General features: G+C 37.0%; 1 protein-coding gene across 1 annotated transcript in view; it reads left to right on the top strand.

Annotated features, from left to right (window-relative positions):
- The window catches only part of LUZP2 (leucine zipper protein 2), a 118,869-nt gene that overhangs the window by 93,826 nt on the left and 6,225 nt on the right, over positions 1-18,818 (top strand). The window contains exon 10 of the mRNA XM_088533849.1: positions 18,447-18,533. Within this exon, the coding sequence (XP_088389975.1) occupies positions 18,447-18,533 (87 nt within the window). The remainder of the gene's footprint in view (positions 1-18,446; positions 18,534-18,818) is intronic.

An 18,818-nucleotide genomic window follows, 5' to 3' on the forward strand; every position in this document is an offset into this window, starting at 1 on the left:
TAGAAATCTGCGCTTTATAAATCTGCAATTATAAAACAACTGAAAGCTCCTCCTGCGAAACAGGTTGTCAAGGAATCCCAGTCATTCCAGGATTAGACCCTCTCCTTCTGACCTGGATTTTGGAAGGCTTTTTTTTTTTTCTTAAATCAATATAATGATATCCCTTCTTATGTTTGCATTTCTTGCTTTGTCTTCCTCCTACAACCCAGATGCAAAAGCTTTTTCTTTCTGTTAGATTTGCTTGAAGAGTTTTAAATAGCAAGCTCTATTAAATATTAGGCTCTTTTATATTTTAGGCATATATAAATATGATCAACTAAATGCTTTTGTATGTAAAAATGGCAATTTCTGATGAGCAATACTTATGTTCCTTGTCATGTCTGATAAGCAGTATTTTGACCTTCAAGAAAGAAATGATGCTCTTCCTTCAAAGACACGTCTATCCAGCCTAATAATTTTTTCTAAAAATGTCAAATTTATTTTGAGGCTTTAAAGGGCTTTTAAAAGGTTTTTAAAAACTACATCATACAGTGTGTCTGTATCACCAGGTGCCAAGCATCCCTGGAATTGGGATAGAGTCCAGTTAAATAGCACAAATAAGTAGATTATTTATGGTATTTGTAGCTTGGTAATCATCATATCTAAGATTCTTTTAGTATCTTCCTCATAGTGCTTGTTAGAGATGATACTGAAGAGAAAAACAGTGTATAGAAAGGTTAATTAGGCAAGAAAATTGCCAAATTTCTTGTAAAGGTTCATTTGAAAATGTAATTTGCTGTTGATGTATTTTGGTTTTTCTGGAGACAGTGATTTAAAGAAACATAAATCAGAATATAACAGCTGTTGATGTGGATAGCTCAGGGATTTGGAGTAGTGGATAGCAGCAGGAAATTTTAACATTTAGGCTGTAGAAAACAGTTACAAAAGCAGTTACGATCTGAGCTGCTTTTGGTGGCACACGTTAAATGAATCAGTAATCTTTACATTGGACAAGAGTGTAAGTTATGGATTTTGCCATCTAAAACTGGCGCTAATGTGTCCAACCAAACAATTTTCCTGCAAGAACTCCTTATAGCCCTGCCCAGAATGTTACCAAAAAAAAAAGTGACCTTGTAGCACTCTTTTTTAATCTTTTTTTTCTCAATTATTTGAAATTATTATTTTTTTTTCATTTGTTTTAATGCATCTTTCTCATAGAAGCTAACATTATACTTAGGAGGTAATTGTATAATTGTAGGTGTCATGCAAGCATCTTTGATGGTGCAGTGTAAATATACCTGGGTCCCAAACGCAACAAAATGAGCTTCAGTAACACTGAAAAATTAATGGCAAACTGAACCACAAGTCAAACACAGGGAAAGTCTCTGCATCCAGTAGCAAAGACGAATACAGAAATAACGGGAAATTTCATTATAAATGCTGAGGATTTTTGTGTATTGGGAAAACGGCACTATTTATCTTGGAAATAAACCCAAAATTTTAGTGGATCACTTTCAAAACTCACACTTTCCCGTTTGTCAGAAATGACACAGATTCTGCAAAAGCTTTTGGAACAGCCGTATATGAATTAAAGACCCTGAATTTTCTGTGTTGCCACTTTCATGTATTTAGGGTGACAGTCAGCCTAAGTGCATAGGTACTGAGCATCATCAACTCTAGATGCTGAGCAAGACTGCTGGAAAAGTCACACAACTGTAGCCTCAGGAGTCTAAAGTCCCTCACTAGTTTGACCAGAATTTCTGTTTTTTCAAAAAATAAAACTTCTTTATAAAGGATCTTTGATTTATCCAGGCTCAGGACCTCACCCGTTCCAACTGAAGGAATAGCAGCAAAATCAGAAAAGACAGATAGGAATATTTTATATAAAATAATAATAAAATAGTTAATGTTGTGCTGAATATTTATATTTTGTATTATATTATTGATGGTGCTGTTGAGTAGTCAAATACAATTGATTACAAAGAAAACTAATTTATATTTAGTTAAATTATATATATGACTTTAAAATATACATACACCTTTCAATGGACTGAAGAAATGTCTGACACACATAGATTGGACTAAATCCATGTTTAGGAAGACTGAAAAGGGGATATCTTTAAACTGTGTTTTGAAATTTTTTTTTTCAGGTGCTTGAAAACTAACATAATAGTTTCAGATTCATGAAAAATGAACCAGCCGAGTGTAGCAACGTATCATTTCATATCTCTCTCTTAATAGGTCAGGAAAGAAATCAACATCAGAGCAAATTACTTAATTTACATCTTCTAAAGTTGGAGCTATTGGTCCAATTGCCTTTATATTCCAGTATAAATGAAGATTTTGACCCTTCAAACAAAGCAGTCATAAATTTTTCGTTCAAGAACCTGTGAAACAAACAACACCAGTGTAATTACAGGCTTATTTTTGTCTTTAAAAGGAGGACTGAAACTCTCAAGGCTTTTCTAAGGTGTCCCATTAGTTTTTCTGCGGGGTGAGCTCTGTTGTTGCAGCATGCAGAATGCATAGCTTGGCAGTTATTTCTCTCCAGGTAGTAAATTTCAAGCTTCAAATTCAATTAAATTCAATTTCAAATTTCAAACTTTCACCATCATATAACCCTTTCCTCACACACAAATGTCAAGAGAAGGTAACAGTGTTGAGAAAAGGATGCCAGTCATTTCCCCAGTTAATTTCCAAGAGAGGAAGGAATATGTGTGTCCTGCTAAGGTACGTGCCATGGAAACCTCAGGTCCTAAGAATATCTGTAAGGTTAATGTAGTAAGAAATTAGTTTTTAAAAAGAAAAAAAAAAAGTAATATGAGTGCAGAAACATGACTAGAATGATCTATTTCTTCATGGAAGTCTTTCCTCTTCTCCTGCTTATACCTTGCTGTAGACTTACAGATGATATTTTCACGATCAACTAGATCCCAGGCTTATATTACTTTTCCTTTAATGATGATTCGTAGCAGAACGGCAGCTCCTCCTTGTTTCATTTTCTGAATTTGCTGCTGCACAACCAGTCCTTTTTCTTCAGTGACTAATTTTTAATAAACTTTCATTACACGCTGGAAAACATTTGAACACCAGATATATTAAACTGAAAGGTGAGACTGTTTGATTTTATTGCTCACTTTAAAGGAGACTTCATTATTAGCACATTATCTTGATAGCAAATTAGTTTTAGAGGGTTTTTTTTTCTTTTTTTTTCAACTGAGTACAGTCAGGGAAATGGGGAAAAGGCACCTGATGTGTCTTATTTCGCCCATAGTGCGAGCAATTATCAGTTGCACATTAGTGAATGTATTTTAGGATTTGTTAGTGTTAATGTTTCTTTTCATACACTACTTTATGTGGAAAAGAAGCAATGAAATGTGCAGGGGAGGTAATTAATCATTTTAAGTGGCTTATTAGCTTGAATGTAGATGTGAGAGTACTTCCAAAAGACTTCTGCTACTCAAGGATGCGTTAATGATTTATATGATAATCGCTAATGTCCTTACCCTATATATAATATGTGTTATTAACCCTCTGTTGCAAAGCTTCACGTGGCGCATTCGTATGGAGCCAATTGGGGAGCATTAGAAAGACAGTGGAGTTTACAAGTTTTTTGCTTTGAGCAAAGAATGATTTGTAAAATACAGAGAAATGTCACTGAATGACTCTTGAGAACAAAGCACTTGGACCATTAAAAATAATTAAGTATCACTGAATTTTGCATTGCTTTGAATCATCAAGTCATAAGGAAAGCAGTATGTGCTAAACACAAGGATTTTAATTTTAGTTTGGATCAATTTAAGAAATCACCTAGCACTGAAGTCCTGTCCTGTCTCCCAGAGCTGCAAAACTGCCCCTCATTTTTTAGATTTGCAAAACAATAGATGTAAATGTTACTTATATTATTTTCAATGGGAAGGTAACACAGTCTGAGTGAATCTCCTCGCCTATATTGGAAAGGAGGCTATTCAGTTAAAACAAAAAAAGCCTCAGTAATTAAACTGCAGTTGAATATCTAAGGCAAATTTGATGGCCATTGCAATAGGGAAATACATATTTTTTATTATTATTTTGAGAGAGTTTGTTTATTATTTATGGAATCATATTGTCTAATACCTTTAAAATATAATAGTCATGGTTTCTGAGGTAATGTTAGTCATGACAGCAAATGTTCTTGCAGAGACCTTTTTATGAGAAGGGCTTAAGAACCAGGAGAGTTGAAAGAGTTTATAAATTTTGGAGAAGGCTGCCTCAAACCCAGATTCTTCCCTTTTTTGAGTCAATAAGAAAACCTCTTTAAAGGCATGATCTGGGAAAAATCAAGGTCTCAAAAGGAAAAGCCTTTCTGTTAGTGCCCTCATCATTTCTGAAACTTAGCTTATGCTTCAGAAGGTTTCCAATTTCACTGAAACTGTCTTGTTCCTCTGGGGTTTGGACCTCTTTGGCCTTATATTCCTACAAATCCAAATGCTCACCTCTGTGACCAGCACTTCTGTAGCTGCTTTTGTGCATCTGGGAAGGCTGTTACTGCCTGGAAAGTGCACTCTGATGCGGAATTATGTATGCTCTGAAATGTGGGAAACGTTGTCCAGTGGGTGTTATCCCACAGCTAAAGGCTTTTTTTTTCCCCTCCCTCTGTGAAGGCTGTGGGAAACAATTGTCCTCGAAATCGCATTAAAACCAGCGCTTTCTTTGAAGAATAATTTCACAAAATTACCTTTCATGTGGTGTGTGGCAGCAGTTTGAGTCATGCAGTAAATAGTGGGAGCCTGGTACGGGCACTGTAAGGATGCAGAGAGGAGCATACAGATTTTCAGCGACAACTGCAGCAGCGCTATGTCTCTCAAACCACTGAAAAACCAAAATGCAGCACACTTGTTGAGCAGGATGACAAACTTTTCAGGAATCGCAAAGTATATTAATTTATTACCCAACTCACATATTTGTCAAAACTAAATATGTGTTTGGGGAAAGGGTCTACATCTACATATACTTATTTGTACCCTTAGATGTCTACCCACCTCTCCAGCTATTCTTGAACTTTCCATACCAAAAATATTTAGGTATGGCAACTTGCCTTCTTTGTAAGTGTACAAACATTAAAGTTTTGTGATCATTATAGGGATGGAAATAACAGGCTCAGATCAGAATTTATACATGTATTTCCAAATACTTATAATATTTATAGATTAACATATACTTGCAAATAATTTTTAATGATGCTGGCTATGTTTGTGATAACCCAACAAAAACTGTTGTTTTTCACACCTATAGTTAATCCCATCTCCTTTTCTTGATACTTTACCTTCAGATACCCAGTTGTTTAGCATTGCTCTAGGTATTTACTGGAAATGTATCATAAGAAGCTTGGATGGAATAATCCATATCCAGTCAGCTAATTGCATTCTGGCATTAGATATAAGTGCTTATGTGTAACTTGGACACTTGAAACCCAGGCTTCTCCTATTCACCACCAGTCCATAATACCATATTGGAGTAATATATTGGCATCAGTGAAACAGGGTTGTTGACGCTATAAATTTATTATGTTGTGATGCATTTTAAGGACAGGAAAAAAACATCTTTTTTTTCATAAGTGTCTAGTTTTAGTGCCCTTCAAATACTGAGCAGAAAGGGCCTAAAAGAAGCAATGCTCATTGCCCTGGCCTCCCTGTAGAATGTGGAAGAGGGATTTTTATATATATTTTTTCTCTCTCTAAGTTTACATGGTGGTTATAGCAATGAGCAGTAACCCAGGCTGTCCTTCCCAAGTATCCCGAGCACTGCAGCTTCAGCCAAGAGCAGATGGAAAAGGCAGAAATGCCAGAAGAAGCCAGAGGAATTAGCAGCACCGTTGTTTTTTGTACTGTGTTCAGGAGCCTGCGCCATGGGCTCATGCTTTTATTCATTTTTTCAGGAATATTTCAGAGTTTCTCCAGCAGTTGGTCGCTTGGTTGCAAAAACTCCCCAGTATCTCCTGATATTTGAAATATCAGCAGACGTGTGCGGGGCGTCTGGCCTTGCTTTGCAGCAGCAGATGATAGGCTGTGCTTGTGAGTACAGATAACAGCTTGCACATGATAAAGGAATGAATTCCTTTCAGAAAAAGCAGCTTTCTTGTGCTTTAATTAAAAAAGGGCAGTAAAAAACTCAATAAGCTTCTAAAATAGATGTTCTACAATAGAGGCACATATGTATCAAGGAGACCCAGGAATGGCATTGTAAATGATAACAGTATAGCATCTTGTCCCACCATTCATACTGCTGTGTTTTCCCTTTCTTTTTTTTTTCCTGATATTGACTATATTGTTGCTGCTGCTTCTGCTTTCTTTAAAGAAATCAAATCAAAATATATCCACAAATAATATCTACAAGCTCTGCAGACGATTCCTCTAAAACTCTGTAGAGTACTTAAAGGATTTTTGCTAATACCTCGGAGGCCTTTGCTCTGTTGTACTCTGATGTTGCTTGAAGTACATCAGGTATGGGTTCATTTAAGTACCTGAGCTTTCTATTTATCATCTTTCATGTATTGTAGCTCCTGAAAATGGATTCCAGGAGCATTTACCATACATCCCCCGTCATTCTTTTTAAAACATAAGTATTTCTTTCTAGTTTAATCTTGAAAATATAGACATATAATTTTCACTTCAGTTACTTTTTAAAAATACTTCTGCCATGAAAGAATATCTGTAATTGAAATATCCACCACAAGGTTAAACTGAAGCTATTCTGGTTTTGAATGACCACTACTTTTGTATTGCAAGACCATCTCCTTTGTGCAAGATAAAGATTTTTCTATTCATTAAGTTTCTTGGAGCTATCACATGTCAAGTACAAGAGGAATCAAAACATCAATATTTATGCATTTATTTCCAGACAGTTTATAGATGCTTACTTAGACTGATTACTGCATTATTTTTTCCTTTTGCTAACCTTTGAAAGTTGAGAATCTCTTCTCCTGTGCCTATATAGTAGAGAACATCAGTGATCCACACATAGAACAAAAAATATCCATTGTCATAAACAAGCTTTGTCATAACAAAGGTTGTTGGTCTAATCTTGTCTGGGAGAAAAGGTGAATAAGTGGGAAATTTATTGCCATCGGTATTACTAATTTTCATGTTATAAAGAGTGTCAGGCTCTGAATGGTCGAGATGCCAGCTTGGAGCCAAAGTTCCATTAGCTGCTCATTGAATCCAGTACAAAAGAGCAACAAAATATATGTGCGAATAAGATTATGTTTCTTCCAAGGAGAAATTGCTCAAATTTACCAAGTAATCTGATAGTTTAACCTAGTTTCATGCTGTAGAACTCTGGCTTGCCCTGTATCCGTATGCATCTGTAAATGCTCGCCCTCAAGGGTGTAGCTAAAATCCAGCATACCTGCTCTTGGACTTTGAGAATTATTTTTCTTCTTTCACAAGTGTTTCCCATGGCAGAAAGGTCTATATGTATACTAGGTGCTTTTAGAAGTTGGAGTCCTAACTTGTTGCTCTTTATTTGCTGAGCAAATTTGTTAAAATTGATTGCAACCCTCAAAACCTCTTTTTTTTTTTTCTTCTGTTGAGAAGACAATTTGCTGCTTTCCTCATTGCTGTATGCCAAAACAATATGAAACATAAGACTTTTCTGAAATGGCTTAGGCAGAAAAAAGAAGCAGCATATGTCAGCGATTGGAAATATCTTTCATACAATCAGAGCTCTAAGGGTGTTCTACGCAAAAGAGAACTCAACCTTTCTGACATGTTATTTTTCTATTTAAAAATGTAGTTATAGTTGTTTTAGAATACCTGGAATTGGTAGTGTTTTATATTGTGTCTTGATAGGGTTGTATGTTGTGTTTTAAGATAACTTGCTGATTTTGGTCAGCACGGTCCTCGAGCTGAAAAAGTTGCTCTTGCCTTATCCGTATCTAAAAGGATTTTTATAGCTGCTTGTTTTGCCTTTTGTGTGTTTGGAAGGAGGTATCTAACACCTTTAGCAGCATCCTACACTTCTGTATGTTTGCAAAGTCAATTGTTTTCAAATGTGTTTTTTTTTTAAGTCATGGTGCTACTGAGGAAAATACCAATTGTGGGAATGCAAAGATTATAGGCTACCTTAGGAATTGATTATTTACATGCTGGTATCACCTGCCATATACTTGATTTTAACATTAGACTAGTCTCAACAGAGTTGCATAAAATGTCTTGGTCTGAATTTAGTGCTAAAAAGTAGCAGAATAGCATTTTTATTTGAGCTCCAGTAGAAAATAAAGTTATTGACTTGCACAAAAATTCTGCTCGAAAGGCAGTAAGGCGATGATGTAACTTTTTAAAATAACACATTTCTGCGTAACTCTCTCTGATATAACGCTGGGAGTTTTTTTGTATTGCAGTGGTTGCCTCTCTGTAGTTTTCCTCATGTGTATTCTTTAATAATGTTATTATTATTTTTTTAACGAGCAGCACAATTTAGCTGCTGAGTGTTCAGCTAGTCTACGGCTCTGATTTACGCAGGTCGACTAGCCAACCCTGTGGCTTTCTCTTGCTGCCTTTATGCAAGTTATAAATTGTCTGCAGTTGTCACTGGTGATGCTGTTTCTGTGCCACGTTCTCAGGTCATGTTCTCGGGATGAGTGTCTTGAAGGTGCCCTGGAACAAACTGTTCTCAAATCTGTTATTTATACTTGGTGAGATCTCCTGGGAATGAAGCCTGTACGATACGGTGCTAGACAGTCACAGAAGACCTGAAAGTTGTGCTGCAGCCTACCTTGGAATTCAAAAAGATGCCTAAAGAAGACAACTTGAGGGACATTTTTTTTTTTTTTTTTGGTAATATTAGGCAGCAAAACATGGTAGACCTAATGCTGCCTTTTACCAAAAAAAAAAAAAAAAAAAAAAAGGAAAAATGAAGTTACGAAGCTTGAGATCAGGCCAGTAGCATGAGATCCCATTTATCCTTTGGATAATTACGGGCTATGGCCTATATGGGCATAATTACAGGTTAGATGATATATGATTGTGTAGTCATTCCTCATGCTGCCTCTCACAGACCAACTTTTATTTTTATGACATTCTTTTGCTTGACTTAGAGAAGCCACAAAGTAAAACTTTATAATTAAAATGCAAATGGTTAATGATAAAGACATCAGAAGTCTAACAGTAAATCCCTTAATAATATAACAAATAAGCAAAGTCCAGACAGGCTATATGACAAATCTAGTAATATTTATAGGCAAACTATGTGGCACTTTCAGAGAAGTGTAATTTTTTCCTTGGCCACTTTAGAGATTGTTCTACTTTTCCTTTTACCTAGGTGATAAGATTTTGGTTGTACTGCGTGCAGACTTCAAAGAAACCAGACTATGTAGGAGTAACACATTTCCCTCTCCTAGAAAAGCCAGGATTAGTCAAAGCGACAAATCAGCCAGGGCAGATCCAATGGGACATGCTGCATTTTCTAACTGGATTATACGAAGCATAATTTAGTGCGTGTTCTTTAAGGCACAAACTTTCATCTATCAATTTACGTGAAATCACAGGTGTGTTTTCTAGAAAGTCTTTTTTTTGTTTGTTTTTACATATCAGCCAAAGAGTGAGAAGGAGACAAAAGCTCTAGGCAGCTGTGGGAACACCTACCTACTAATATACAAAATCCCAACCCATAATCATTACCTTTTCCACTGGTATCTCCCTTGCAGTGGACGATAACGGTCAAACCTTGTATTGCTTTCTATTGATAAGATGTGCCCTCCTCTGCGTTCATTTTATAGATTTGTACATATACGGGAGTTTTAGCCTCATGTTTGTAATAGCATAATTTATTGAAGATTGTGATATGATTAACGGGTTAAAGTATTTTTTAGCAAAGGGAAAGATGGATACCTGCTTTGGCATAGCAGGCTGAGGAAGAAATCCTTCAAATTCACTTTGTAATTTTGTCCTCTGCCGAAATAGAGCAGAGAAACAACAGGCTAACTCACCACAGATAATAAATGAAAAATTATGTAGACACTTCATGCTCAGCATTGCATTCTTCACTGGATTAGCATAAAATTATTGAGCACAGGTGCTTTTGTAATTGGGACTCATTTGGAAAATTTACAGTGTTCAGTGACCCTCGGAGTTGAGTAGCTGGTTTTTGGTTGTGTTTTGTTTTTCGTTTTGGTGGCATTATTGTGACAGTGTCATTTCGAATAATGTCAGAGCACCATCTGTCCTCAAATTCCAAATAGTTCTTCTCATATTACATTTCTCCATGTAGTTAGCCGCAATTCTCCGTTCTGTTATCTTCAGAAGACTTCAGATTTCTTTTTTTTTTTTTTAATTAGGAATCTACCTTGTGGCTGCACAAATTGTCAACCACCACAAGTCCATGACAGTAGAACTGTACCATACACAGAATGTGTATGAATATCTTCCACAATTAAATAGCAACAAATTCCAGACTAAAGCAGGTTGGTGTCCTTAGCACTAGAAACAAGCTACAGTTTAAACAAAATCATTCTTTTAGCTTTAATTCATAGAGATACTTCAAAGAAGTAGAAGCAAAGAAAAATCTGGCAGCCCAAATGAACTTACAGTGCAATTTTAACTGCTTAGGATGTACCCAAATTTTGCAGAGTTATTCTTAGGTCTTTTATAGTTTTAGTGGAGCAATTAAAGATTTCTCTTTCAGTGACAGTAAAAGCCTAAAACAAAAACCCTGTTGTTTTTCAGCATCCCTGTGAAATTTCCCTTTTATGCCAAATGAGTCTAGGTGACGATAAAGGGCTGGAACCAGCAATTTTTTGGGGTGGTATGGGGGGGTATCCAGAGCTTTTGACATAGTAGCAGGTATAAGCTGGGACTTGTGGGGTTTTTTTCAATGTTAAAATACACATAATGTTTTACCTACCTTTCCATTTTTTCACATAGAGTTTTCTAATAGAGAGAAGACTGAAGCAGAAAACAGGAGAATATGGAATCGCCACAGGAAACCAATAGATTTCAAAAAACTTGTGGTCAATCAGCAGACCTGGATGATATTTCAGTGTTTATATACACTTAAAAAGGATCTGTGGCAATCCTATTGCTGCATTCCCTTTGAGAAGAGAGTAGGATTGTCATTGCTGGGGCATATAACAGCGACCATTGCTATTTAGAGTACTCGAGAGCCTGGGTATGATGCAAGTTTACTTTGGAAGATGCTGTATCCACTGCTCTCAGCATCAGCATCAACATCAGAACTGAACAAATGGTCCACAGTAAATAATATGGTCAATTTTGCAGGGCTTTTTTCCTGTAACCTGAGTTATCTGTAAGCATTTCCAATAGTATTCCTTGCTACTGGTATTATTATTAGGAGATATTCTATTCTTTTCACCCTGCTAGTAAGCATAATGTTAAAAAAAAAAAATCGTGCTCCTATGGACTTTCAGTGACTGTCAAATCTAAGTATACCTTAACAGTTTGGTCAATATTAACCATATCCTCTGAAAGAAAAGGCAGGAAAAAGGCATAAGATGATATGAATCCTTCACTTTATTTAATTCTTATAAAACTGGCATTTGTGAGACTTTATTTTTCCCCATAAAACATATTAGAACTCCTTTTTGTTTTCGCCCGAAGTGATCTAACACAATATTTTCTTTCAAGGCACGTATTGTCGTAGCAGGAGGTGAATACCAGCAGGATATATAGTACAGCTATAGTCATGCTGTACTCTTCTGGGAGAGTCCTTTGAAAGGACGGGGCACATCACATTCGTGGGTGTGCACAACACACCACCTTTCCAGAACACGGTTTATTGATTTTTCTGTTGTTTTCTTGCCATTTAGGAAGAATAAGAAGTAGGGCATAAGCATGACCTGATAGCAAATGGATTTTGTGGTCAGGCAGGCGGCATTAAATCTCAGTCTCTCTCTCACACCCTCTCACATGTACATGTTCACACAATGTGTCGATATATATATATAGAGAGAGAGAGATACATTCATTAGATACATTAAGTTTCTATTTTTGCTGTATATTTTATATTATATACACCCACACACACATGTGTGTGTATGCATTCAACACTATTTAGACTCCTTTATTGATGGTCATTATCAATTAAAATAGATTTTTGGATTGTGACTATTTAGCCAAGCTGATTGCCAAAACTATCTCATATTCAGGATGCTCTTTAGTGCTTAATTTATCTGAACAACCTTCCTAACAGCTGGCTCCAGTAATTTCAGAGATTTTCATCAGCTCCCATGTTTTATACAACACGTGTGTGTTTGCTGTATGACAAGATGATTTTTGTTGTCCTCAGCTTAGTAAGTATTATTATTTAAGGATCTGACAAGGTCAGTGCAAGAAAACGTATTCCTAAATTTGGGTTTCTGTTACCTGGAGTATTCAGCCTTTTTTCTTGTTTAATCTTACGTGTCTGGGGGAAAGGCTGTTTCTTTTTATTTGTCAAAAAAATTAGTCCCGTTTTACAATTAAGGATACATATATGCATCGTTTCAACTCTTTCATAAACTGAGCTACCATTCATCATCACAGAGCTCTTATTAATCCTGAAAAAGCTGTATGTATGTGTTCTGGTGAGGAGCTCTCCTCTTCTGACTGTACAGAGATATCTATCCTTCAGAAACTGTAGTTGTTACAGGGGAGTCAGAGGAAAATACTGCGTTACGGTTCTATTAGAAAACACTTATTTAAAATTAAGTTTCTATTTTTGCTGTATATTTTATACATATATATCTAAATACCTATTTAAATATTTTAAAACCTATTTAAATTATCTGAACTGTGCAATGCTCTCAAAAATGAGCTGTATTACTAAGAAAAAAATAGCAGAATTCAGAGCACTCTGGTAAACAGATGGGGCTTTTTTTGCTCAGGCATAGCTAGGTGTTTGGGGAGTTACTTAAAATAGGCATCTCTTGCTGATTTAGAAGCCCCAAAATAGCTCTCCTGCTACTCCTCTACAAGGGTATTTCCTATAGGATCTCTCATGTTTACTAGCTCTTTACAGCTGTTTTGGAGATATTTGGGTGTCAACATAAATACTAGATGCCTGTGTGTAGGCAGTGGAGTTTCACCTCTTAAGCATATGCTCTAAGTGGAAATAAACTTTGTGCCCATCTGAAGATAATCTCCTATTCCAAGATTGGTGTAATCTTGGTTATTACTCTATATTTTGCTTTCTGTATCTCTTGTGTATTTGCAAGTTGGCTCCATGTGGCTCTGGGCTTCCCTAGAGAGGGTGCTTGGCTCTGCCCTCCGATGGGGTTATCCCAGTCTCGGGCGTCCAGGGAGACCCCCCTGCCTCTTGCTGCGGAAGGATGTTCCAAATAGAGGTCGATTCCCATGGTTTTAGCTGATTAGTAATAGATTTTACCAGGGAGATGCATTTTATCTGGAAGAATGGTGCAGTGAGAAATACCACGATCTGTGCTGGGAAGGCGCCTTCCCCGGTTCTTGGCAATAAGACTTTTCATGAATATTTTTTTTTCGTCTACAGTAGTTTTTTTTTTTTTTTTTAGAGGGAAGAACCCAGAACCATTAAGAAAAAAGATGCAAACCTGAGTGCATGTGTGAAGGAAGAGCCGTGTTCTTGTGGCTGTGCTATGAAAAGAGGTTTTGAAAGATTAGGTGCAGACTTGTGTGGAAAATGATCTCATGTTTTGCTCTCTAAGTTATATTTCCTAAGTTTTGTGACAGAAAATACCAGGAAATTAATTCAGGTTTCAGGAAATGAATGTCTGAAAGCGATGTCTATCATCCTCAGGTATGGGATATGAAAGAAAACAGGATATGGCCATTTGCTATCTAGGTTAAAGTTTCAGTTTTTTAACAGTTTTAGTAGAAGTTAGGTTTGTAGATTCTTTTATTAAAAAGAAAAAAAAAGCACATTGCATGATGTGTACCAATAAGCTACTATTTTCCAACCAGAAGGTGTTTGAATATAGTGCAAATAGAAGAATTCAGAGGAAAGGTGTTTGGTTAAGAAACAGTAGGGACTTAAAGATTTAGTGTACAATATTGTTTTTAGTCCTTTAAGATGAAATGCCCTTTGTAAATGTGATATAACTTTGGAGACAGGAATTAAATAGAGAGCAAAACTAAGCTGTGTCCTTCCCACTTTCTTGAGTAATATTGGCAATGCAATAACAGGTTTGCATTGCTAATGCCATCTACTTCACACGCATGCACACACAGACACATGACCATCACAGTCACAGAAGGGCACATAGTGGTTTATCATTGCTAGAATTGTACTTCTCAGTTATTTCTGTGTGCAGATTAAGCCATGATATAAAATGCTGTGATACAACGGCTTGGTTTGTACTATTTGTAGGTGTTCATGCTGTGATTTCTATTGCGGAAAGTCTTTGGTATTTATTTCCAAGTGTTTAATAGCCTTCAAGTACTTGAGAAGATCTACAGTTTGTAGGGCTAGGTTAGTGAAAAGTCAATGATCCATTCCAGAAAACAGTTGTGAAGTTGTGCAATTGCAAATGATGCTCTTCATATAGATATGAATAAATACAGATATCTCTATCTATTCAGTAGATATCTTCTCCTTTAACCAGATGTGTGGGAGGGGTGAAGCACCACCTTGCAGCTGGCCTGTGCTGTATGTGGTATGCAAAGGTTTCCAGGAGCAGCCAGACAGAACTGATTTGGGAAAGGAGATATTTCTGGCTCTTCCACTGTATGCTTTGCCCAGAAAGGCTTTGACAACCTCATCCACCTGCTACGTACAAAACTGCTCTTTTATTTATTTGTTTATTTTAACAGCAAGTGATGCAATTTTGAATTTGTTAGGTATGGTCATGAACCATTTCCATCCCAAGGGAATAAGGCCCAAGAAAATACATTCTTTCTGAGGCTACAAAGAGCTTTGCAAAGCAGGGACCACTTAGGCTATGGCTGTTTCCTATTTGTAGTCCTTTTGCAGACCATCTGCCTGTTCAGCAGGAGAGAGGTGAAAAGAAACTCCACCTGCCCCAGGAGGCCACCTGCCTGGCCATTGCTTGCCAAATGGATGCCATGAAATACTGCCAGCCACTGAGCAGACACAGGGACAGGCTGTCAAGTCACTTCTGGAGGCAGGTTTTACATGTTTGGAGATTAGGCCAGCAAAGCCTTCCGTGTTGTTGGACTAACTCCAGTAATTTCAGCTAAAGTTGACCAAAATAGCTTCTGAATGTATCAGAGCATTGCCCATGATGGCACAGAAATCATCTTGGTTTTCATATAATTGGTTTTATTATTATTGCTGTCAGTATTAATATTATGTTATTATCATACCTACAGGTAGGTGTCATGCAGTTCTTTCACTCTGCCAGAAGTTGCTCGCTTTCCTTGCTCACATTCAAAATGAAGTGCAATCTTCTTATTAGATCTATACGAGTATCCTTAAGTGTTTTTCTCAACATGGAAATTAAATATTGTGAGAAACCTCAATATAGAAAAGAGAAACAGCATAAGTGGCAGGAAACTGAAGTGTGGATGGAGCCCATGTTTGGGTTGACAAGCCACATGGCAAGCAGACCTGTCCAAAACACTCTGGCATCTCACATGAGATGACTGTAGAAAGAGCTAGGCAATCGTGCCATGCGAGAGGGAGATCCAATAAGATTATCTCTGAGATAGGAAATAATTGAACTACATATCAAAATCAAAAGAGATTAACAAAAGATGGAGTTCAGTTGACCCAAATCACAACTTGTAGTCATCTTCAGCAAGGAGGATATTACAGAAACAATGTGTGCTTTGACAAGAAAATTTCTGAAATATTTGAAATCAAATATGTATTTACATAAGCAAAGGGAATTTTAATGACATAAAGTGGAATTGGATGATGTCATTTATTTGAGTACATACTTTAGGAGAGGCCTCAAAGAAGTAATGAGTTTGGCTTGCTTTTCTGACATAAGTATGCTGGATTTTTTACTGCAAGCAATGCGCACACAGATTGATCCTGGTTTCATCAGCAAGCATGTATGTTAAATGGGTTGCAAACAATTGTGCTTACTTCAAGTGTCTGAAATTCAAAGCTTGGTTTTTAGTCAAGCTTGAAAGACTTCGGTGGAAAATCACTCTAATTTCCAAATTATTTCAAAGAAAAAAAAAAAAAGGCTGCTGATTCTTGTGTGAAAAAAAAAAATGGATGTGAAGTCCTGGATTGAAAAGCTTTGAGAGGAGTTCCTGAAGGTTTAAGCAAATTGGAAAGGAATTCAGAAACTGTTTCCAGACTGTTTCATTCCAGGATACTGAATGATGTTTTTATTAGGTAAACTGTCATTCTACTAAATAGGCTTCATTCAGACAGCAATTTCTTTTCAATGCGGACAATGTGTGGATACTCATTTTTTATTAGGAGAGAGGATTTTTAATAGCAGAAAGCATCTTCTTTGCAAAGCCTACCTCAAAGTCTTCCACAAGGAGGTAGAAAGGCATTCAAAAATAATTATGATGATTTTTTTTCTTTTTTTGTGTGTGAGAAATCAATTTTGGCAACAAAAATGTGACAGATTACAAGTAGCCGTATAAGATGTGAGAAGCTTCTGGCTACAGGGGCAGATCTCAGACCAATGGGAATGAGCTCCAGCCTCTTGGCAAGGCCTCTTCTTGCCCTTCCTTCTTTCCTTCCTGTCCTTCCTTCTTTCTGCCTTAGTGGTTCTGGTGTCCTTCTTTGGACCCTGCAAGAAACGCGGTGTCACTTTCATCTGGAACTCGAGACCTGCAGATGAGTGAGAGGCGCCTAGTGAGAAGAGAACAAGTGCACTTGCAAAGCCTTTCCTTAGGCTAACCTCACCAAAATATCTCTGACTTCTCTTCATCGTGTACAATATATTGGGGAATGCAGTGAATATACATGGTGAATGCACACGCTTGAAGAAGACAAATTCTGGAATTAGAGGCACTATCCAGAGACATTTATTTTCCTCTTGAATGCAAGACTGAGCTGATAGCGATCCAAGTTGGTTGGCCTCCCTGGTCTCCCGTGCGGATTTCCTGGTTCATGTAGTTAAGAAATCAGGTGAATCCATCATTACCTGCACATATGATGCGTCTTACTCAGTTGGAATAAGAAATGGAAATTTAAGTAGACAGAACTGTAATGCCATTCTCACAGTCCAAAGAGGCAAATCCCATGCTATAGCTTAAAGGCCATGTATGAAATAATTCTTGTTACTCCACAAAATAATCTTTTTCTATTCGTCCTTTTAGTGTGTTCACCTCCTGGCTGTTTTTGCTAGCTGTTTTTGTTGTTCTGTAAAACTTCAGCTCTCTCACTAAAGAGCTGTTCAGTGAAGACATTGTGTCTGGCATGATTTCTACAAAGATGTATTATTGCCTTTTTTTTTTAAGTATAGAAGTATATATTGGAAACATTTAAGAATCTGATTATATCTCAAATAAATCATTTACACGCTTCGCATCAGTTTCAGTTGGCTTTGATTTAGACCTCAAATCTCTATAGAGAATCAAAGGAGGTTTTGTGTGAGTAGGTCATGAACACTGTAAGATGAACACTGTATATGATAATTTAATAATTCTGCATAGCCAAGAAAAGCAGCGTGAGGATGATGATCATCTCATGAATATCATGGGATTATGGTGCACCCAACATTCTCTTTATTGCTTTATGTTTCAGCAAAACATACAGTCATTTTGCCCACACAATGTTACACACAGCTGAATATCCAGCTGATTTGAGCAACACGTTTCTTATCGTGCATTTCTTCAAGGTAGATTCAAAACTGCTTTGGTAAAAACCTAGTGTAAGCTGCATATAAAGCAAGTAGTGCAGATTCTCTTTTGATGTCCGCGTGCCTAAAACATCAGAGGGAGGAAATTCACTGCTTAAATAAAGCAATAGCCTTGGTTATAGAGCAACAAGCCCATACAGGAGCCCATTTTGGCTTTAAGGAGGTAAATAAAAGGTGTGAAATAAAACACGCTTTGCCAACTCATGGTGACACGAGGTCCCAACAGGGAGGGACTGCAGGCAGCTGAAATAAACAGTTCATAAACTGCTGAAATTCTCTGGCTAAATCTGGCCCAGTGATCAGAAGCGCTGGAGAAATGAGTTTTGAAAATTCTTATTTCTCCTTTAGCCCTCTGCAAATGTTTGGAAAAAAGATGTAATTTAACTTGCATTGCATTATACCCTTGCTTGCTAATAAACAAAACAGCAATACACCATTGGGTTAATTTTGTGCAGTCAGTTTTTCAATTGTATATATATAAAAAATCTTGATTATTGATTTACCCTCAAGTTATTCTCTGCAACAAAGTACTTTAATGAAAAAAAAATATTTAAGCAATTCCCTTTATAAAACTTGCTGAAAATGCTCCATGTAAAGTAATTAACAGTTTGCAGTATCTGGCCTCTTGTTTTTATGTTATCCAGCTTTTTCAAATGCGACCTGCTGAAAGCCGTTATCTGAACTCACTGCATGTTTTATTTCCTTTTTTATTTCCTGCGCCCAGTCAAATGTCTCTGCAGACAAAGAGAGTCTTCGCGTTTCCTCGAGGAAGAAAGAAAACCAGAGCATCCAGGAGTGTGATTCTCAGGACGTAAGTTGAACCCACTTGCAAGCCAGGTTTTGCCTGTAGACTGCATGGAGATATTAAAGCCTTAGACAGCTACTGACGTGGGAGATGCTGAGCTGGAGCCGGGCAGGTGGAAACACAACTGTGCACGTGGACATGTTGAGGCACCATGGTGGGAACTCTTAGCATAAATCCCAAATGAATTTAATGTGGAGATATCTGGATGGCTTGCTGGTGGTAGTCACAGCAATGGGCAGCGCTTGGAGGGAGATAAATACCAAACAGATTGCCAAAAGCCATGTATTTCAT

This window comes from Tinamus guttatus, unplaced genomic scaffold (assembly GCF_059628265.1).
Source record: "Tinamus guttatus ecotype Peru unplaced genomic scaffold, ASM5962826v1 Tinamus_guttatus_pri_ptg000524l, whole genome shotgun sequence".
Classification (NCBI taxonomy): Eukaryota; Metazoa; Chordata; class Aves; order Tinamiformes; family Tinamidae; genus Tinamus; species Tinamus guttatus.